The following is a 22,111-nucleotide window of genomic DNA, read 5'->3' on the forward strand; positions in this document are numbered from 1 at the left end:
TGTTGGCTGTCAGGTGATTCGCAGAGTTTGCAGGCACCGTCGCTGGGGTGTAGACGAAAGCGTGCCATGATGGTAACATCATGGCACGAAGGCAGTGTTCGTCCGAATTCGTCGGAGTGTGACCGTTGCCCACCGGTTGTAGCCGGATGGGATAGGGTCATCCTCTTCGGGTAGACGAAGTCGAAGCGCGGAACGTCGCTCAGCACGTGCTTTGGCAATGGCTTCCTTGTAGTCATACCCGTCCTCTTCCAACTCGTCGGGCAGCAGCTCCAAAGATGGAGGTGTCGACGCTTGGAGAGCGGGGAAGACGTTCGTCGGTTGCGACAGAGGTTTCTGGCAATTATTGGGGTTGGAAAGCACCTCCTGTGCTGCCTTGTGTGCCTCCTCGTTGCCCAGTATCCTGTTATGGCCAGGGACCCAGCGAATTGTAATTGTGCGGCCGACTTGTCGAAGGTCCCTTGCGACTGCACGAATTCTTGCGACCATCCGACTGCGCGTGGTATTTTTTCCGCAATCTCTCACGGCTTCCTTGGAGTCCGTGTAGAGAAGGAAAGTGGTTGGTGCCTTAGTCGGGCTTGTGGCGGCAATTCTGTGCGTTCCTTCCGTCGCTAGTAGTAACGCCGCAATCTCTCACGGCTTCCTTGGAGTCCGTGTAGAGAAGGAAAGTGGTTGGTGCCTTAGTCGGGCTTGTGGCGGCAATTCTGTGCGTTCCTTCCGTCGCTAGTAGTAACGCCCTCAGTTCCGCTTCCTTCACCGATGGGGTACCACGGAGAGCCTTGGCTCCTTTAGTTTTGGTCTTGTCGCAGTACCACACTATGGCGACCTGATCATCTTGAAGAGCTGCGTCAGTGTAAATCCTGCGCACCCCTTCGTCGTCTTTGGTACGCTGGAGCTTGGGGTCAATGGGCGCATGTTGAGCTTGATGTCACATATGCTGCTGTCTATCTTGACAACTGCAATGCGGAACATCCACATCAGTTGGAGTGCTTGGCCCGCCCATTTTTCTTAACTATTGCAAGACGATAAAAGCAGCCAAGGCGATACGCTGCACTAGCATGGGGAGATAAGGCCATGTGAGCCGAAACCCAGCTATACATGTTAACCTCGTGTCCATGCTGTCGTCTTCTGTGCATCCTATGCAGCTATCACACTCTCCATTGTCACATACAGCAACCACTGTGCCTAGCGGCCTAGCAACGCTCTTTCTTTCTCGTGCTGCGTTCTTTCGCTCTGTGAGCTTGGCTGACAGGATTCGCACTGAGACAGAATGACTGACTCGATTTAATGACGTGGGGCACCTGGCGCTTAGCGCGACCCGGTGAAGCTGTTGCGCTGTACACTGAACCACAATGCTGATTCTTTCCTCTTTTTCTACGTCCAGCATGGCAAGGAAGAGCCGACTGTGTCCGAGGCGCAAGCAGTCACCGAGAAAGAGCTCCAGGACAGCGGGAGGTCGAGCGAGAAGTACAATCCTGGCCCCCAGGTAATTTTGTTTGTCCACCACAGCAGCAAATGCTCTCCTAATGTATCCAGCTGGTTTTCTTTTGAAGGATAATTTTTCGCAAGTAATGCGACAGATTCGAAAGACAAGGATTCGGATTCGAAAGACAAGGAGATACCATCTCGCCGAAACTGTTCACAGCATCTCTGGAGGGGGTACTTAGGAAGCTTGACTGGGAAAACACAGGATTAAGGATAAACGGAGAATACTTGAGTCATTTGAGGTTTGCAGACGACATAGTCTTGCTAAGCAAGACTGCAGAGCGCCTGCAAAAAATGCCTGAGGAACTAAATTCAGAAAGCACGGCCATGAGGCTAAAATTAAATGAATAAATCGAAAGTAATGAGAAATACGCGTATTAAAAGGCCCTCTTCAGCTTAGGAAATGAAACGCTAGAAGAAGTAAAAGGGATATAACTACCCTGGACAGATGGTTAGTGCTGACCCCAACCACGAAGGAGAAATCCGGCGCAGAATAAGTATGGGTTGGGGAGCACTCGGCAAGAGCACTCCCAAATAATGAAAAGTAGGCTACCTCTGTCACTCAAAAGAACAATTCTACAACCAGTGCATGCTGCTGGGGATGACATACGGAGCTGGAACTTTGTGCCTTACTAAGCAACTAAGAGGCAAAACTTGGTCAGCTCAAGGGGCCATGGAACGAATAATCATAAACCCAATGGGGGGACGAAATATGGAATTGCGGTGGCCAAGAGTGGACTCGAGTGGCACAGGATAGGAGGAGTTGGAAGTCAGTGGGAGAGGCCTTTCACCGTACAGTGGACTGGAGTAGGCTGCTGCTGCTGATGATGATGATGATTAACCTTTTGCTCCAAAACATTGCTGAAGTGAATCAGTGTCTGTTGTAAGAGTCTCTTAATGGGAGGACTAGATAAAGGGCTCGTGGAGTCCTGCTCACTTCTTGGTTTGTAAACGCTCGTCGAACGCCAATCGTTTCATGATTCTTAAAACGTGATGGTATCAGAAAAGGTTGGCAGAAAAAACTGGCGGGTGCTTCGCTCCACAATGTAAGAAAACTGTGTGTAAGGTCAAGTGGGAAAAAAATGGAAGTGTTGCTCTTGCCACGTCAAACATGGGCTGTAATATATTTGACAAGACGAGAGTTGTGACAGCAAGAAGGCAGTATCGGTGACAAATTTGTTTGGCTGCTTGACGGTACTGTCATTCAGGGCAAAAACTGTTTGGTATTCATTGTGATGCCAGGGGGGGCTGACCGAATTGGTGAGGTTAGTACTCTGAGGCGTTTTGCATTTCCAAGCAAAATAGAGTCTTTGTCAAAATTTTCTAGGCCTTGACAGAAATTGAGGCCACAAAAAAGGGAAAGCAGGAACTTAACGTTCAAGTGTGACTGTGTTATGGCAGTAAGAAATAAACTGCTTTCACCAGCTTTCTGGTGTATAACATTTCAGTCTCACCTAATAGGGCAAGCTTGTATTTTTGAAGTTTTGGGGGGCCTACTAACTCTTGGCGTGGCCTAGAAACTTTTGACAAGGACTGTACATCAGCCTTCGCGAAGCCTTGGGAGTGGCTAATATCAGTTATAAATAAACTGAGGACAAGCTGTTTGTGTTGTTGTAACAGTGCCCGCACGCCCTCTGTTACGAGGAAATGGTACCATCCGAATGGGCACCCACCCCCTTATTGCCAAGAGGACATATCATCTGACCTTCACCACCTCATGTGGGTGTGCAGCCATTTCGCGCTCCAAAGACGGGGTTTGTTCCATCACGTCCCTTCAGACACGGACACTCTGCACCCTCCAAATCACGACATCGATTTTCTGCAAGCACTAGGCAATTATTTATTTATTTATTTATTTTTATTTATTTATTTAGATAAGTGCCCACAAACAGCATGATGCCTTCAGCGTGGTGCAAAGGAGAAACAAAGGAAAGGATAGGAAAGGGAGATGTGTACAATGCAGAAAAAAGATATAATAAAAATAACATCAATGGAACAAACATTATATGGCTGAATCACACATGATTCTACAACGCAAAAGAACACACTCAGAAGATGCGAAAAAAGAGCATGAGAAATGAAAATAACCTCAATGGAATAAACATTACATGGCTCACTCACATGATTTTACAATTTAAAAGTACACACTCAGGCTTTAGATGTATTTTTAACAGCTTGCACAAAAGTGCTGTAACGATCAAAGATACTCAGATCAGGCGCTTCAAGTGAGTTGTAAAGGAGTTGCATTCTCTGGACAGGATTTTTATGATTGACGGCAGGATAAAGTAGCGGCGAGGAACGGCATCGTGTGGGGACATGAAAATTGATGGAAGTTAGCAAATCGGCAGAGTCAACAGCTCCATGAATGAGCTTGTGAAGAAAGCACATATCGAGGAGTGTTCTTCTGTCACTCAGTCTGCTTAATCCAGTGTGGTCGAGTATTCTGTCATATGCGTAATATATTTTCCTGAAAAGGTAACGATCATAATAGATTCGAACAAATCTCATCTGGACTCGTTCCAGAGACAGTGACAAGTATTGAGGAACAGAGTTCCATACAACCGAGCAGTACTCTAGCCGGGAACGTACAATAGCCCAAAAGAGGGACAAATAGCAGGTAGGATCAGTGAACTCTTTCGTGATACGTGTTACGAGTCCAAGGGATTTCATTGCATCGCTGGCTGTTTTTTCAATGTGGTGTTTAAAACTTAGTGATGCGTCAATGTGCACACCCAAGTCCCGCTCTGTTGACGCTCAAATAATGGAACCCCCATGCAGCTTATACAAAAATTGAATCGGCACCTGTCGGCGATGGTATGATATCACATTGGTCTTTGATGGGTTGATGCGAAGCATGCTTGCTGAACACCAGGCTGACACGGTGTTAATGTCATCTTGTAGAAGAGAGCACTCGCCAGCCCTGTCTATAGGCCAAAAGATCTTAATGTCATCAGCAAAGAGGAGCATTTCAGAGTGTTGCATGCACTCAGCCAAGTCATTGATAAAAATCAAGAACAACAAGGGGCCCAGGTTGCTTCCCTGAGGCACTCCAGAAGTTGAGCGAAATTCACCAGAGAAACAGCCCGAAACTCGTACAATGTTTGTACGGTTAGACAAGTAGCTTTCAAAAAGCATCAAGTACATCTTACATATTCCATAGTTATCCAGTTTCTGTAACAGCAAGGAGTGTGACACAGTGTCAAATGCCTTTGACAAATCAAAGTAGATTACATCAATTTGGTGTCTTGAATGTACTGCAGGGACCACTTTGCTAAGAAAAGCACACAGATTTGTCACAGGTGAACGATGAGGAATAAAGCCATGTTGTTGTGTACACAGCTTCTGGGAGAAGTAAGAGTAAAGGCGGCTGTACAAAATAAGCTCCAGAACTTTGGACAGAGAGCAAATCAGTGACACAGGTTGATAATTGACCACAAGGGAAGGGTCGCCAGACTTAAATATGGGTGCAACAATTGAGTGTTTCCAAGTGGTTGGAAAGGCTCTAGATTGTATACAAGGACTACAGAGTACATGGTATACAGAGTGGCCTTGCGAGATTAGTGTAGCGTGGGGGTGACTACCCATCCTGCGAAGAGCCTTAATATCATGGACGCAAAATGAGTGCTCAAAGAAGGGACATTCAATTGTGCGACGAAGAGCTTTTGCTACCCCCATCCCTTCACTTCCCATTCCCCCATGCACGGCCTCCGGGCCTCCCCTTTCCTCCAATAAAGGTTTGAATCAATCAATCAATAATTGATTCTTCTTTCTTTCTTTCTTTCTTTCTTTTCAACACTAGGACTTCCTGCTTCAGCTGCCTGGAGTGAACCTGAAGAACTACACCCTGTTGATGCGCAAGTTCACAAGCCTGGCAGACATGTTCAAGGCGTCTGAAGAGGAGCTGGCGTCGGCAATGGGGAACGCCACGCAGGCCAAGGTTCTCTGGCAAGCCATCCACATCCCCATGGAACACAACCCACAAAAGCTGGCTCCACAGAGGAAGTATCGCAAGAAGTAGCTGGAACTGCAGCTCTTCTGTTGTGTGTGTACAAATGTACATAGACCGTTGCGTACGTTCTTACATCGGCTTTGAAGTGCTATCTGGATGTTTTGACAGCAGAGGTGCCTTTCTTGTTGGAGTTCAGGTTGTTGAGTTGAATGCAGCACTGCGGTAAATATAATGGTTCACTTCGGTGAAACTTGTTTTGTCACTTTTATCACTGCAAACTTTTTTTCGTAATCATCAAAAATTTTATAACACTGCAAGTGGTGCATAGTTAAAGGATTAAGACAAAGGCTATACTCTGGTTACATTTATAACTAGGTGATCTGCCTGGCATGCTGTATTAGGAAGAAATATGTTTGTTACAGCATTAGGCTTGTCATAGAGGCTTCCGCATTCTGAGCTTCATGTTTTGCTGAAGCACTTTTTTTTTTTTTACCTGAATATGGCCTAGACATTGCCTTTTATGTCTTTCTTGCTCATACCTTTAAGCTGCCATTTCCAGAATTTCCATTTCCAGAAAACTCTCCCTTCAAGGTAAGTTTTCTCAATTGGGAACGAAGGGGTTGGGGGGGGGGGGGGTGTGATTGCATTAGGGTCGTTTTTCAAAAAATGACCCTGATTCAGCTTTATGGGAGAGTTACAGGTGACCAGGAAAACCCATGTTATAACCAGTCCCGCGATATAAGCGGTTACATTATAAATGGTCTATAGGTTTTGACGGTGAAGATAAAAACAGTTTCTTAACACTCTCTGTTAGTACCAGAGTGGGCGGAGGGTTGTGGCCTCGCTTTAATAGTGTTGGCGTGGCTGTACAGCAAGTGAAAATGTGCGGTGCAAACAACTGGCTTTGCTTTCCCCCTACTTACTGTTGCTATTTTGGTGTTATGTCGTTGCTGTCTGGCTGTGTAATGATTTGCACATAATCAGGGGGTGTATTGTTGTTTCTGGAGATCCTTGACGGGGGTAGAACTTGCAGAAAGCAGTCGATTAAGTAAAGAGCAACAAATTGTTGAAGAGAGAGAGGCGCATTTTTGTGGACACTATTTCGAACAGTTTGACTTTGGTTGTTATAAGTACAGGGCAATCCCCACAGAAAACCCAACCTTGAAAATTGTCGTAAATGTTGAGTGTCGTAAATTTTTCAATGAGGAAAAACTGGGAACAAGATGGTGCAATGTCCGAGGGATCGCCTGCATCGGGAAGTCTTAATGTGGAAAAAAGGAGAAAGCAGAGAAATCTTCAGAGGGCCATGAAATAAAAATTTCAGGTGTCGGCAAAATTGGCGGCATTCGAAGGGGGAAAGATTGACCATCGTCATGGCTATCAGATGACACGTGCCCTTGCAGAGAAGCACTGGCCAGCTGGCCACTGAGTGCAAGTGTAATGTGTTGTGGCTTGGCAAACATTGTGGTGTTAAGAAACACGGAGGAAACAATTTTGGAAGTCATTGAAAATATGGCACCTTTAAGTACCACACTTCAAGTCTCTTTGAGCCATTGCATCGTGTGGCGCATGTATTTCTGTTGGCCTCTTCTAATAGGATGCAGGTAAATTTTGTCTGCTGCTCTGAATTTTTAGCTTGAGGAGAAAGCCAGGCACAGGCGGAGGAAGAGCGCTTACTCAATGGAGGGATGAAATCTGAAAATTCTGATGCAAGAAATGGATGAGGCAATTGCAATATGGGAGCATTGAGAGGAGCGTGGAAGAGCCCTTCACCCTGCAGGGGACGCTAATGGAGTCATAATGGTGATGATGACTACGATAAAACGAACGTGAAAAACTGACTGTGGGTATGTAAAAGAACCTTCTTTTCTTCCTCCAATCACTGATGATTGGCGAATCGTCTGATTGGGTATGTGCATACTCGAAGGAACAACAGCAGTGACAACGACTCTAGTCAATGCGCTGTCTAAATGCGACAGCATGCATGCATTTGTAACAGGAAAGCAGCGCTGCATACAATAACATTCAGTCTCTGACAATAGCTTGGCAAACATGCTGCAAAGCTGCATAGATGCTCTTCAGCTTCCTTTCGTTGTTAAGTCAACTGTGGGAAACTTGTCAGTATTGCTGCTTTTTTTCCCCACTAATTTCAAATAGAGCATTATTTTTTTAGTTGGTCGCTTAGTTCCCGAGATAATTAGAGATGATTAGCCATTTTTGTTCAAACAATAGACAAAACAGTGTTTGCCATACTATTGTAATCTTTATATCTTCCAATACTATGAACCCCGGTGAGTGCAATGAGAGAATCGGTGTCTTGATGCACTGCTTTGAACTAATTTTACAGCTCATTGAACTTTGATGGCACCAGTTGCGAGGAACCATTTTAAATGCCCATTTCAAAAACCAAAGTTTAATGAGCTGTAAAATCAGTTCCAAGCAGTGCATCGAAAATCCAATTCTCTTATTGCACTCACCAGGGTTCATAGCATTGGAAAATATAAAGATTGCAGTTTTGTGGCTAACACTGTTTTGTCTATTGTTCCTCCAAAAATTGCTAATTATATCTAATTATCCTGGCAACTAATTGACTGACTTAAAAAATAATGCCATATTTGCAATCAGTGGGAAAAAAAGCTGCAAGACTGACAAGTTTCACAGAGTTTACTTAAAAATTAGAAGAAATTGTTTTAAGAGCCAAGTCCCCCATTAAAGGAGTTGTCTAACATTAAGCATGCTGCTTGGAGAAGCCGACGGCTAGATAATGTGCGCATGCATGCTGTTTCCAGGCCTCAATGTGTAGAGGTTGATCATCATGTCTTGAATTGTAGCCGGCCGACGAAGTGCGTGAACAGACGAGGCGACTGGCCAAGAGGGCATGTGGCTTTCACAAAACGGGGGGGCTGTGTGGGGGAGGACTTAGATGTAGTGGATAGAGGATAAAGATGGAAGTCGTATTATTTCATTTCTTTCCAATTACAGGCTATTGCTTAGCAAACACTGATATGAAAGTACAGGAGCACAAACAATGCTCCTTGCATCAGGTTGCGCGCTGCCGATCAGTGTCGGCAGGAAACACGGTTGCAGAGAGAGAGAGAGAAAAAAAAAAAAAGCTCTGCAGCTTTGCACTTGAAAAACACCTGGTCTGTGGGACGCATCGTAGGGGAGAGCTAAGATTAATCAAAGCATCCAGGCAATCTTTAAGCATGTGTCCGAAACTCGTACACACAGGAATCTTGTTTTTCACCTCGGCTACAAAAATCACCACCTAATTCCTCAGCCACAATTCAAACCTGTGACCATACAGCCACACAAGGCATAGCCACTGACCCACCGAAGCAGATAAGAAGTTGCAGTGGTTGCCAGATAATTCTGGGAGCCTGGCTAGATAAGCGCCATCCAATTTCATGGCATTAGCCAGAACAGGCATCAGTTGTCGGGTCTACTTCCAGAGACAAGTTAGTTATCCTCCGTTTTGTGTGGCTTCCTTTTCCGCTATGGCACATTCCCATGGAGAGTGTACAGTCATCAAAACTGTTACCAACAACAAAGAATGAGGTGTCAGTGTATGCACAGAGCGGCAGCTTACGATAGCTCTCAGGATGCTAAGCCAGGCTGTACACATGCACTGAAGCACCCGAGTGCAGTAGGGCAGCATTGTGAGGGCCGATAACCAGGTACCAAAGATACGGCTGTGGCTAACGTGAGCTGCCATTCTGTGCGTAGGCAAGCACCTCGTGCTTTGTTGTTGTTAACAGTTTTGACGATTGTACCGCAAGAAAAGGTTAGGCATTGTAAGGGTTGAAACCCCCGCTTTTTGGGACCATACAAGGCAAGAACGGAATGGTACAAATAAACATGAAGGGGAAACGGTAAAAAGGAGATAACGGATGAAATTGCAAAAGAAAAATAAATTTAATTTACAGACGAGGGGAACTAATGATTATTATGGCAGGAGCAGTTGACAGGATTGACACCCGGTGTCTGATGTACGATTGAATGGCCCCAAACACAACAGTCAGCAGAAACCAAGAGGTGTAGCCGTGAACGAAAGCAGCACAGGCACTGATAAACAACAACCACGAGTTGGCTCTGCTGAATTGGAGAGACTATGTATCGCTGTTGCGTGGCAGAGACGCCCTCGACTAACCAAGGAGGAAGCATTCATCTGGCATCACCGACAAGCAGATACCTGCTACAACAAAATAATCCTCCATTAAATCTCTCCTGCTGTCGCTTCTGCCCTTCTAATAAATAGCACCTACCACATGGTGTGGGCCCGCCAACATGTCCTGTCTCTGGACCCCATCCCCAACTCTTCTTTTGACAAGTGGGAGAAGACCAGCTCTGACCACGCAGATTAGACAAATCTGGTTACCCGTGTGTGGGCCCAAGGGTACCTCGACTGAGACCAGCGCATCCCATCGAGTAAGGGCTCAACCAGCACTGCTTGCTCCAATAAACGTTTATTTTCCCTTTGGTTTTGTATTCTACCCAGAGGTCATAAAGGGCGGGGGAGGGAGACCCCTACCCCCCTGCGCATGCAGAAGTTTGGATGGAAAACCGTACATCAGATGCTGGTAGCTGCTACAGCATGCCGACAAGCTGGGTGTGCTTTGCCAGTGCTTTTGTCTTTTGGGGGCACGAAGCTAGGCCACTGCCATGGGGATGTTTGTCACGCCATCCATTCCTTCATTTCAGAGATGGCTCGTCTTCCTTGCTAAAACGATTGCGATCAGGCTTTCTCGGTCCTCTTTCTTTTTCTATTTCTCTCTTCAATCTACGTACTAAATTCTTTCTTCGACTGTACTGTTCTGCCTTGTCTGGTTCTTTTTGATGAAAAAAAAAATCTTCTTGGCCAATCCTCCTGAGTGGGTATGCGTCAGTTTATGGGCCACATAGTTTCTCTAGGTGAACGCCCCTTTCCTAACCAATCCTCCTGAGTGGGTATGAGCCATATCGTCTGGCACCACCACCACCACCCTCGTTTTTCTTGTTTGTTTCATGACGCACCCCCCCCCCCCCCCCTGAGGGAATTAGCAAATATAAAAAAATATATCAAAAAAGGGGAAAAGGCAGTAGTGGCACTTTTAGTATGGAACGGGAGGACCCGTGGGCCAAGTAGGGGGGGTGGGGGGGGGATGGGTGGCCAGTAACAGGGGTTGCGAGGAAGGAAAAAGCGGGGACTTGGCCCCTGTGTACTGGCAAATCTTCGTGACATCGTATCGGCCTTCTAGTACGCATACCAGCATATAGTTTTCTACATATTTTGTGTGTTAGAGAGAACGTCTTTATTTTTGCATCGCCGGGGTTGGACTCCTGTTATTGGGCAAAGCCTTCGAGAAACTCAATGCGGCCGATAGCACAGTTGCTGGTGGTGCCGTAAAATAAAATGGAGTGCACCCACTATTAGGGGAATTGGCCAAAACAAGAGGGTATTTCGTGCACCCCTGAAAACGAGATTAATACCAAGAAATGGTCACCATTTCGCCCTGCGAACGTGAATGTCCAGTGCTGTAAACCACTACGCATGCTGATCTGGTAAGGTATTAAATGTTTCTCGTAGTCTCGGCGGGCTTGTCGCTTGCGCTCGGCTTCTCCGGCGGCCAATGCTGGGTGCTGCCTAGCCGGACGCGTGCGCTCGGCGTCTTGGGCAAAGACTGCTCTATTTAGTGACACTAGTCCTGCCTAGCTGCCTTCAAACATAATCTGCAAACGTAATCTTTACCAGGAACACATGGTAGGGGGGTCTCGTTATTCACAGGCGCCCTATCCATAATGCGGTTCCGATGCTTGTTTTGTGTTTTTGTAACGAATTCTGAGCTCTACGATGCATGCCCGATTAGCCGGACGCGTGCGCTCGGCGTCTTGGGCGAGAACTGCTGGGTCCTGCCTGTGGGTTTTTTGTTTACGACACGAAATTTTCCTTCTAAGTGGAGGCTAACAGCTTCGCTTTAAAAAGTGTTACAAAGGAAATAAATGGTACACAAAAAAGCGAGAAAATAATTAACTTAATTAGGGAAGCGTATTGTGAAATTTTGGGTAATAAGTACTTAGTTTGAATTCATATGCTTCGTCAACGATGAAGCCGCAATCAGACTTGGCCAATCCCCCAAAGTGGGTACGAGCCATTCTTGTTATGGCTCTGGGAAATCGACGGCGCATTCCGGTCATTTGTTCCTCGTCTGCTTTGTGAGGTTAGGCTAGTGTGGGCTCCAGGACATGCAGGAATCTCATACAATGAAGTGGCTGATCCATTAGCCAGTATGTCTCTTGGTGGCCCTGTGGTCGTGCAATGTCCAAATGATGGCTTTCTATTGGGGGGAGAGATTTAGACGTTTACAACTAGTCCAGGCTTATCGGCAACACGCCATTTTCTCTTCTGAAGATTATAGCCACCTTCGTCATGCATGGAAACCGATGTTTTGTGAATCAAGGCTATGCGAGGTAGCAATCGCTAAACTTCGGTGCAAAATTCCCCCATTAAATTTTTATCTTTATAAATCTGGTCTGGCTTCATCTCCGCAATGCCCTTTCTCCGGCGAACTGGAAACTATAGAACATTTCCTGTTTAATTGCCGCAGCTTCTCCCCAATGCGACGCACGCATCTGGAGTCAAGCTTTTATAAGCGCCTCCACCTTCCGCTATCTACTTCCGAGGTTCTGTCACTAGGCGCTGCCGCGCTAGGGGTCTGATGATGATGATGATGATGTCCTCAAATATTTTGGAACGTACCCACAAGGGGGGATTGGCCAGGGCTAAACCGGTTAAATACGTGGGGACTTCAAAATACTTATTTCCGGAAAGAGGCTGTAAAAGGAAACTTAGTTTTGAATGAAACCCGAATTACCCATTAATCAGCACCGTTTAGCAATTCAAACGACCTGAGGCAGAAAGAAAATTTTGAATGCAATTATATATATATATCCCTTTTTGCAAACCCCAGCTTTGATGCGCCAATAGACAATATAAGTGTTATCGATAAGGTCAACCCCATCCGCTCAATCGGGTCCTTCAAAAACAGTTGTCTAGCTGTTGAGAAACGGCGACAGTCGAGAAAAAAATGTTCGATTGTTTCGGGGACCTGACACCGCACACATAGTTCTGTAGGTGAAAGTTCTGATCTGAACAGATAGAAATTAAGCCTTGGAACCCTGCAGTGCAGCTCGGTGAAGGTGTGTCCGCCCTTCACTCTTATGTTGCGGGCGACAGACCGGTTTTTCTGCTAGCCAGCTAAGCGTTCACATTTATTTAATTTTTCTTCCTGGCTCTACTTTCATATTTCATATACATATATATATAAAGAAATCTGTTCTGCATTGTCTTTTCTAAATTCTGAGATCTAAAGTAATATAGGTCACATCCTGATTAGGTATAAGGCTTCTTGGCCAATCCCCCGCGTGGGTATGCGCCGTGGTCTGAGGCAACCGACCAACCAACCCCCCTTTAAATCCCCCCTTGAAATTTTTATCTACACAAAGATGGTCAAGCTTTCTCTCCCCAATGCCCATCCTGCAAGGCCCTCGAAACTATAGAACACTTTCTTTTAACTTGCCGCAGCTTTTCCTCGATGCGACGCACGCACCTTGAATACACGTTTAATCGGCTGAATCTCCCTTTATCTTTAACCGTTGTTCTTTCCCTGGGTGCTTCCGTCCTAGGATGATGATGATGATGATGTCCTCAAATATTTTGGCACGTACCCACAAGGGGGGATTGGCCAGGGCTAAACTGGTTAAAAATGTGGGGACTTCAAAATACTTATTTCCGGAAAGAGGGTGTAAAAGGAAACTTAGTTAAGAATGAAACCCGAATTACCCATTAATCAGCACCGTTTAGCAATTCAAACGACCTGAGGCAGAAAGAAAATTTTGAATGAAATTATATATCCTTCTTGCAAACCCCAGCTTTGATGCGCCAATAGATAATATAAGTGTTATCGATAAAGTCAACCCCAATCGCTCAATCGGCTCCTTCAAAAACAGTTGTCTAGCTGTTGAGAAACGGCGACAGTCGAGAAAAAAATGCTCGATTGTTTCGGGGACCTGGCACCGCACACATAGTTCTGTAGGTGAAAGTTCTGATCTGAACAGATAGAAATTAAGCCTTGGAACCCTGCAGTGCAGCTCGGTGAAGGTCACCTCGCCTTGCCGAGAGCCACAAAAATGAACATTCCACCCGAACTTTTAATGTTGGAACTCTTCAAATGATAAAAGCGAATCGGAACGGGTGGCGTCTAAATGCCAATATCGTCTTAGTCTCGCAGATGCAAATAGAGCCAGATTAGGAATTCCGAATTGAATGGGAGCTGTGACGGCGAGATTAGCTAAATGGTCCGCTTGCTCGTTGCCCCTGATGTCCGTATGGCCAGGGACCCAAGACAAGCGTACTTCCTTCACGTGCCTGGGAAGAAAAAATAATAGTGTGCGATACAATGGAGATTCCGAAGAGGAAGTTAACGCCGATATAGCGCCCATTTCCTGGCCGATCTCCCTGAGTGGGTACGAGCCATTTTTTTGGACCAACAACAACAACTGCCATCGAATCAGATAATATGATAATTTTTGATACATGCTGCGGTACTTTGCATAGAGCGAGAGCTATTAATTGCTAAAAATTCGGCCATAAAAATGGGTGTGTAATGCGGGATTCGCAGCGAATAACTCCACTCTAAAGATTGCCACAGAGATGTTGTGATCGCCTTTCACTTCTTTGTTGCGGCGACAGGCCGGATGCTCTACTAGACAGCTATATCTTCATTCGCATTTTTTTTCCTGACTATCCTGTTCTATCCAAAGGTTTGCTTTTCCTTCTCTCGATATTTTTTTCGTACTTCACTTTTTTCTCTCTCTCTCTAAAATAAACCGGGTAACAGCCTAATCATCACAGGCAGCTTCTTGGCCAATCCCCCGCGTGGGTACGCGCGATGACTTAAGGATCCAACCAACCAACCAACCAACCGACGGCGCGGGGCAGCTCGTTCTGGCGCGAGCTGGGCTCGCTCCGTTGCACGAGCAGTGGCCGCGGCCCGCGCCAGCTGACCGGTCGCGTTCCGAAGCGTCCGCCAGGGCCGACGGCCTGCCCCGAGGAGCCCGCCTGGTAAGTGGGCGGCCCCTCCCTCGTCCTGTGTCCCTTCCTCGCGTCTTCCGAGCCCCCGTTCTCGACAGGTCGGGTCCTCCGCGGTCCCCTCCGCGACTACCTGAATTCGAATTACTGACGCAGCTGCTACACCTACCTGTTCCTCTTTCTTGAGCTCTTAACGCAACGTGGCCGTTCCTTCGCGCCCGGCTTCGCGCGCTTATAATCTCTTCCTGGCTAGCGCATTTATTCGCTTTTAGGGTGGACAGTGCCATTGCTCGATAGCACACTTGCAGCTCTTCAGCTAGGCTCGTTCTTCGTGGCACAAAAGGCTTGCTTTAATTTCTCGCGAACTAGCATTCGAGTCGTTCCGGCGTGCAAGGTTCGGAGCAGGCGACGTAGTCCTCGCGCACTTGGCAACCCTTTTGTGGATCTACCCTTGGAAGCGGGAATCGAGAGCGGGGCTTTGCTATTTTTTTTTTCAGAAACTCCTTAGCGGCGCTAGGTTCCGGCTGCTGAAAGCTGGGCGCACAGGGACTTGAGCTTTCAAGTGAAAGGGCGAGTCAGACACGGCAGTGGCAGTGTTAGTCTTAGCTTAAACACTGTTCAGCTCGTATCTCGTTAATTAGAATCTTCGTAATCTGATTTAAAGCGACTTTCTGAATACGCAAACTACATTCATGCAGGTTAGCAGCAAACCACTGAGTACACGAAGCTAGCACGAGACTGTCACATTGTGTGCTTTGGAAGCATCATGGTTACGGGATGGCATAGATGTCTTACCTCTTGCTATGCGCCTTTAGCGAGAAAAAAGTGAAAGAAAAAAACATCGTGGGTAGTTGGCCTAGCAACTTGATCTGATTGGGCAGCAGCCACGTGTTTCCTCACTTAACGACCTTCAGGCTTAGTTCGTGATACAAACCGGCAACTTAAAAAGGCTCGCGAATCATGCGTTCTTTATATAGGCACCTCTCCGCAACATTTTTGAACCACCCGCGGTTTCTGCACTGTCTATCCATCAGTGATGATGATAACGGCGACGACGATGATGATGGGCGGTAAAGGCACGTGCGTTGTGCCACCCGCGAGCCCCTCGTGGCCGCTTACGCATGCACGCCCCTCGCGCCCACCCGCTGCGCCCGCCAGTCGGAACGCGTTCGTCGGAGTGGCCGGTCACGCCCGGGCTGCCTCCTGCCCTATAGCTTGGGCCCAGCCAGCTGCCTTCGGGGAGCTGGTTGCTTAGGCTTCCTTGGAGCCCGCCCTGTTCCATCCAGGTAGGCCTGCCCACCCCTAGGGCGCCGCGGTCTGCCTTCCGCTTCGCCTTCGGGCTGGCCCCCCTCCCATTTCTTGGTGTTTGAGCCAGGCGCTGCGCGTTCGAACGTTCGGCTGGGTTGACGTGGCACACCGGGCCTCGCGCACGGTCCTGCATGGACGATCGGGTTATTTCGTCCACCAGCGCGCCTGCTCAGCGGCTCGCGTGCTGCGCTCACATAAATGTGTTCTTTTTTTTTTTTTAATTTTTACGCTTTTTAAAAAACGTTTCTGGTTCTCACGCGCGCTGCTTTGATTCTCGTCGGTGTTTCGCGCTCGGGCCAACGGTTATCGTCCTGGTTGCTGATTAAGCGCTGTTTTCTTTGCGCCGCTTTTGTCGCAGCCTCCGCTGAGGCGGCCCGTTTCGTCGCCGCGGCCACCCTTCGCCGACCGCGACCATGCCCGAGGAGGAAGATGATGACGCCAAGAAGAAAGGCGGCAAGGGAAAGAAAGGCGGCTCCAAGGACAAGAAGGGCAAGAAGGGCGGTTCCAAGGACAAGAAGGGCAAGAAGGGCGGTTCCAAGGACAAGAAGGGCAAGAAGGGCGGCTCCAAGGACAAGAAGGGCAAGAAGGGCAAGTCGCCCAAGAAGGGAGATGCCTCGGAGGGCGAAGCTTCGGCTACCGAGGATGCTGGATCCGGAGGTGGCTCCGATGCCGGTTCTTCTCCCAAGGCGTCGCCCGCTGCCGCTGCTCCCGCTGCGGGTGGCGCTGGCGCTGGCGCTGCTCCGGCCGCTGGCGGAGGGGCCGCCGGCCCCGTGCAGCGGATGGGCGGCCTCTACAGCGAGGCCCAGTCCATGTACGATGACGGGTACGACGACGACTTCTACGTGGACATAACCTGCTACCCGCCCCGGAGCCGTGGCGGCGGCGTTGCTCCCGGCTTCGGTGCCGGTCCCTACGACGACCCCTACGGCTACGGCTACGGGCGGCCCCCGCCGCGGCCCATGCAAATGCCCATGGGCATGGGCATGTGGGGCAATATGCAGTCCCGCGACGTGGCGCAGCAGATGGGCCCGCAGACCACCAGCCTGGGGCCGGGCTCATCCCCGATGGCGTTCAAGACTCCCTCCACCACGGTCGTCGTGAACATGAGCGGCGAGAGGCTCAACCGCGGAGGCTCCCGGCCCATGTCCCCCGTGATGGGCATGGGCGGCATGGGCATGATGGGCGGAGGCGGCATGGGCATGATGGGCATGGGCGGCATGGGCATGCCCGCCATGCCGGGCAACAAGTCTCCCATCGTCATGTCCCAGCCGCTGACCAACACCGGACTCACGCCGCAGATGCAACAGCTGCTGCTCCGGGGAATGCCTGGCTACACGGCCACCGTCGTCCTCATCTTGGTGCCCAACCCGTGAAAGATCCGGGACCAACATCGGCCAATAAACCATCCTAAATTGCCACTGGCCAACACTCGCATCCGCTCTCGTTTCTTGCCGCGTGTCGTGCGTTCGTCCGCACAGCAGCGGTTAACGTTCTCGATAAGAGCGAGTTCTCACAACTTAATACCATTCGATTACTATGACCGGCCTATGGGCTTAAAACATACATCAATTGTTTGCGATCTAGTGCACCAAATAAAAGCCTAAAGCGCCGTATTCCGTCGGTAATTCTATAATGCTTACTGCTGCTAAAACGATTTCCAATCCAATCGCGGTGGGTATACGGCGGCTCCGGCGCGCCAGCTGTGCTCCGTGAGACATCACTGCTCCTCGCGCATGCGCAGCACGGCTCCCCAAGAGCCACGCGAATCTGCTCAACCTCGGCCAGTGTAGCTCACGCTACAAAAGCTGAGCGTCCTAACGCGCTTCACCTCCTCCTGAAGTGGGCAAACATCGGGCAATCCCGCCTGTATTCGCGGGTCCTTTAATTTTGCTCATTCAGGTGACCAATCCCCTTTTATTGGCATGCTCATTGGCGAGGGGGAAACCATCATCATCCACCTACTCAGGTCCACTGCAGGACGAATGGCTCTGCCACTGACCTCCAACTGCCCCTGTCCTGCCCTGTCCTGGAGGTCGTGTCAGGTCCTCCGCCAACTTTGGGTCCGAGTCCGACACGCCCGACAAGTGCGATCGTATGAAGAGTAAACGACGCCACGAATGCCAAGGCGACGTTACTTTCCCTGTCTGAGTTTGCAAGAGAATCAGGCTTAGCCCTAAGGGTTTAAAGCCTAGAAGAGCCCTGCACCCCCTTCCAAACCACCCGCTCTTTTCTTGGGCCACTGACCACCCCTTTGCGCAATAGATATTTATACATTTCTTATTTCCCTGCACTGTCTCCCTTGTTGAGCGCCCTCTTTCTGGCCAACCTCCCTTAGTGGCATTGGCCTCGTCCTCTGTAAAAAGATTAGCAGTGGCTTAGCTCGGCCATGCCAGGATATACGTAGCGGGAGCTAAGGTTCAGCTGGTTATTCTTAGCTTTCCTGGTTGTCTAGGATTAGCTTGATTGTCATGCTTACTGCTGCTTCAATGACACACACGGTATACGCGTTATGTGATACATGTATATTTATCAAGCGGCTCCGCCACAGAGCTAAGCTGGTTCCACAGGCGCACGCCGGTGTTGCTGCGACGCACGAGCCATCGGTTTGCACCTGAAATAATTATTCTACAGGAAACTTGGTTGGACTCCGGCACAATTTTTATGTCCCCTAACTACAGAACTTTCCGCCTGGACCGTCAAGGTCGCGGTGGCGGCTCACTGATATCTATTAACTTCTGTCGTAATGCGTTTAAGACTTTCGACTTCTTTTCCTCAGAATGTGAGATTCTTGGCATTGATTCGCTTCTGCCGGGATGCCGCCCTTTGTAGTTGATAAATGTGTATTTTCCCCGCGGAGTTTGCGAGGCTTTAGATGCGGCCCTTTCGGTTGGCCAGAAAGCTGTGGTTGTGGGGGGGGGGACTTCAACTCGCACCACTTATCTTGGGAATTTAGGACTGGCACCTCAGAGAAACGTCTTTGGGAATGGCAGGGGATAACAACCTACACTGTCGAAATTTAGGCAATGCCACATTTATAAGTGGTCAGCCTCGGTCTGACCTAGACCTTACTTTTGCGACCTCAGGGCTTGTATCCTCGTGGTCCACAATTGACTGCGAGACTAACAGTGACCACATCCCGGTACTTTTTGACGTCGTTTGCGCAGCAAGCCACAAAGTACATTCGTTTGTCAATGGTACTAAATTCTCCTCGGAGCTGTGCAAAGCAATCTCAGCTTTTCCACCTATGGAGCAGAACAACAGGGCTGAAAGCGTTGTCACAGCTATTAAAGATTCCATCCTTCGAGCAAAATTTACGGTATTCTCAGTCCATAGCAACTCTTGTAGCCCTTGGTGGAATGAGGAATGTACTGGAGACTTCCGACGCAGAAAATCCGCCTGGCAGCAGCTTCTCCACAATCAGAGTCCGGCTAACTGGGTTAATTTGAAATTTCACCGCGCAAATTTTAAGCGAACTGTTTCACGTGCGAAGGAAACATTTAATATTGGCCGATTTTCTGCCCTATCACAACCGAATGGTAGACAAGCTTTATTCAAGTTCCTCAGGTCTAGAAAATCATGTTCCGTCTCTCCGAACGCACTCTCCCTGGTTCGTACGCCAGAAGAAACCGTTGAATTCTTACAGACCATAATATATACAGCTGCGGTTTGCGACAAGGATTCCGTCGACAAGCCGCAAAATGTCGGCACGGCTGAATTTGAACAGGTCGCTATTGGCGGTGAGATGTTTGAGTGGCGCCCCCTGGATCTGACGTCAGCTTAGGGACCCGCTCCGCTGTCGTCTGCTACATTCGCCCCGCTGCTACACCCGCGCCGCGGTCGTCCGGTTCTGACTGGCAGCAGTGCCTTTGCTAGAAATCGCCCGCTTTGATGCTTTGGTGCTTTAAAAAGCGTGTTTTCAATCAGATTCTGGCGGCTCTGAATAATTTCAAGCTTTGTCCCGCACAATTTTACAACACACGAGGAGAGAGAGAATGACTTTCAGAGAGCATCGCTCAGACAATCGTGTGTAACTCGCCCTCGTCCTATCTAGCGTATTTGCGACTTTCAGCGCTCATAGCTCCTCGATAAGTATTCAAAATGCGTAGGCTTCCCTTAACTATTTCTGAGATGCTCTTATGAAGACTCAACAGTCTAATGCTACGCATCAAGCAGCGGGTCGCACAGCAGGAAATAAAACGGGTGTTTTCTTTTTCAATTCGTTTTTGTTAGATGAACGTTTTTTTTTTCGGTGCCCAACGCATTCATTTTTCTGCACCGTCCTAAACGTCCTAGAAGGTTTGGGGATGTTTGCGAGGCTCACAAAGTTAGTGCGAATATTCAATGCAATAAGATCTGTGCTACGGCGCAGATAACGTTGTCCACAGTACTCGATGGCGGCGTTTAATTGCGCACCTAATTTCTATCGAACCATCGATATCGTAACGAACTCAATCTCAACCCGAAAAGTTATGACATCATTACGGTGTTGAAAACTTGATATACTTGCTAACTAACGCAATAAATAGTACAAATGCCAATTTTCAGTATAACACAATTCGAAACCAGTGAATATGTCCAGACAGCTCTTTATTGTTTTCAGACCCCTTCAGTCGCAAAGAACAAATCCTGGCCTACTCGGGATGACGTTCGGTGAATTGAAGAATGAATCTTACTCTCTCGTCTTGGACTGAGGAGCCTGCCCACCTACCAGCTCGATTTTACTGTTAAAGTTTTCTCCTCCTCCTAGTCCTCCCCCTCTTGAGTGCAGTTTTACTATAACGCCTATCTGAATATTGGGATGATATGGCTGTGGCAAATGTATCGAAGTATCCCTCCAAATCTAAGCAAACATAGTCTTACTGTATGTTTGCCTTACAGGTTACTCGTTTTGCTCAATAAGCCTGCATACTGGTTAGAAGCCTGGTATAAAACCAGCACGCGCCTACACACAGCAGGTTATTTGGAAATCAACCTACATTATTTGTGCCCCATAGTGCATGTCGGCACACTTTCATGCCGTAACAACGTAAAGTGACTTGATACAATAGTTTCGAGTGTTAGGCAAGGTTTCCAAATCTGTTTTACCTTACATACGATTAGCTGGAATCGTAATGCCTTCTGCCAAAGCCGACAGCCCCGAAGGCCTGGAATTTGTTGTGGTCTTTCATTTTCGCTGTTGTCGGTTGTCAGCCTGCGGCTGTTACCTTTGTTCCAAAGACTGCTGAACACAGAAACTGACGCCTAACTCCGACTCTTCGCGCTCCGCACAGGACCAGCATCGCAGCAATGCATGGGCGACGTCGGCAATGTTTTTTCCGGAGCGGTATCAAAAACTATACTTAAAATCACGCCTTGAGCTAGTTTACGCTATTTTAAGTCTTTTGTTACGAAAAAAAAGTTGCGCATTCGCGAGATCTGCTGCGGACAAGCACAAAATCTCAACCGCGCGCAAAGAAACAGCATAGAGAGCGAGCCCGAGTGAAGCAGACGACAAATGCGAGAATCCCTAAGCCGACGTCACGGAGGCGCGCTCCGCAGCGCCGCCCGTGGTCGCGCTCACCGCCAATAGGTGAGCTATACTCGGTGACAACTTAAGAACGGCACCGGAAGTTGCCGCTGTGCCTTATCACCGTAGCCGGATGTTTCTCTGCACGGCGCAAGTAGGGCGTTACTAGGAACATTTCGAACATGGCGTGAGCCGTTCCCGCGATTTTTTGGACTTAATATGCTTATAAACGACTCCAGTGACGACAAACAAACTGCGTGAGACAAGGCAGACGATATCACGCATTCATAGCAAACCCATTTCAAAACGCGCCCGCACAGACGTCACGGGTCCGGCGCTTTGACGGAGTGATACACTACATGAGGTGGTGCCGTTCTTGAGTTATAACCGAGTATAGATAGGGTGATTTCCCGTCTTCCAGCGTCTGCTCCTGGTAGACGGTATAATCACAGCGATGATTAAACTGTTGTATAATGAAGCTCTGGCAGATCTGTTGATTGTGGTTAATATTTCTCTTAAAAACGCGTGGATACTTCCTGAATGGCGCTTGGACAAGATTTTGCTTTTTTTAAAGAAACCGGAGCTTGGATATACAATTGATAATGTTAGGCCAATAGCACTGACATCCACCCTTGTAAAAGTAATTGAGCGCGTATTGCTTCTCCGTATTAACAAGTTTTTGCGTACAAGGAACATACTCAACTGGAGACAAATTGGTTTTAGGGAAGGATGCTCTATCTGGTGGGCGCGTATAGACTTGGAAAGTCGCATCCACTGGGCCAGACGAAATAAGCAGATC

General features: G+C 48.2%; 2 protein-coding genes across 3 annotated transcripts in view; both read left to right on the forward strand.

Annotated features, from left to right (window-relative positions):
- Window positions 1–5,675, forward strand: part of Mei-9 (DNA repair endonuclease XPF mei-9) — a 61,478-nt gene extending 55,803 nt beyond the window's left edge. Inside the window, exons 20-21 of the mRNA XM_077694193.1 lie at window positions 1,382–1,483; window positions 5,282–5,675. Of these exons, the coding sequence (XP_077550319.1) occupies window positions 1,382–1,483; window positions 5,282–5,500 (321 nt within the window). The 3' untranslated portion in view covers window positions 5,501–5,675. The remainder of the gene's footprint in view (window positions 1–1,381; window positions 1,484–5,281) is intronic.
- Window positions 5,676–10,505: 4,830 nt separating this feature from the next.
- LOC144163290 (uncharacterized) lies at window positions 10,506–17,223 on the forward strand. Of its 2 annotated transcripts, none has more exons than XM_077694195.1 (2): window positions 10,506–14,531; window positions 16,165–17,223. In XM_077694195.1, exon 2 carries the CDS (start codon window positions 16,220–16,222, stop codon window positions 17,177–17,179), a length of 960 nt encoding a protein of 319 aa, XP_077550321.1. In that variant the 5' UTR covers window positions 10,506–14,531; window positions 16,165–16,219; the 3' UTR covers window positions 17,180–17,223. The 2 variants fall into 2 exon arrangements, with proteins under 2 accessions (XP_077550321.1, XP_077550320.1); XM_077694194.1 differs by lacking the exon at window positions 10,506–14,531 and adding an exon at window positions 14,542–15,784.
- The last annotated feature ends 4,888 nt before the right edge of the window (window positions 17,224–22,111 follow it).

Source organism: Haemaphysalis longicornis, unplaced genomic scaffold, assembly GCF_048455015.1.
Source record: "Haemaphysalis longicornis isolate Haplotype H1 unplaced genomic scaffold, Haemaphysalis longicornis Haplotype H1 scaffold_12, whole genome shotgun sequence".
NCBI classification, from domain to species: Eukaryota; Metazoa; Arthropoda; class Arachnida; order Ixodida; family Ixodidae; genus Haemaphysalis; species Haemaphysalis longicornis.

Coding starts and splice junctions, on each gene's coding strand:
- LOC144163290 (XM_077694195.1), top strand. CDS start 16,220: ATGCCCGAGGAGGAAGATGATGACGCCAAGAAGAAAGGCGGCAAGGGA.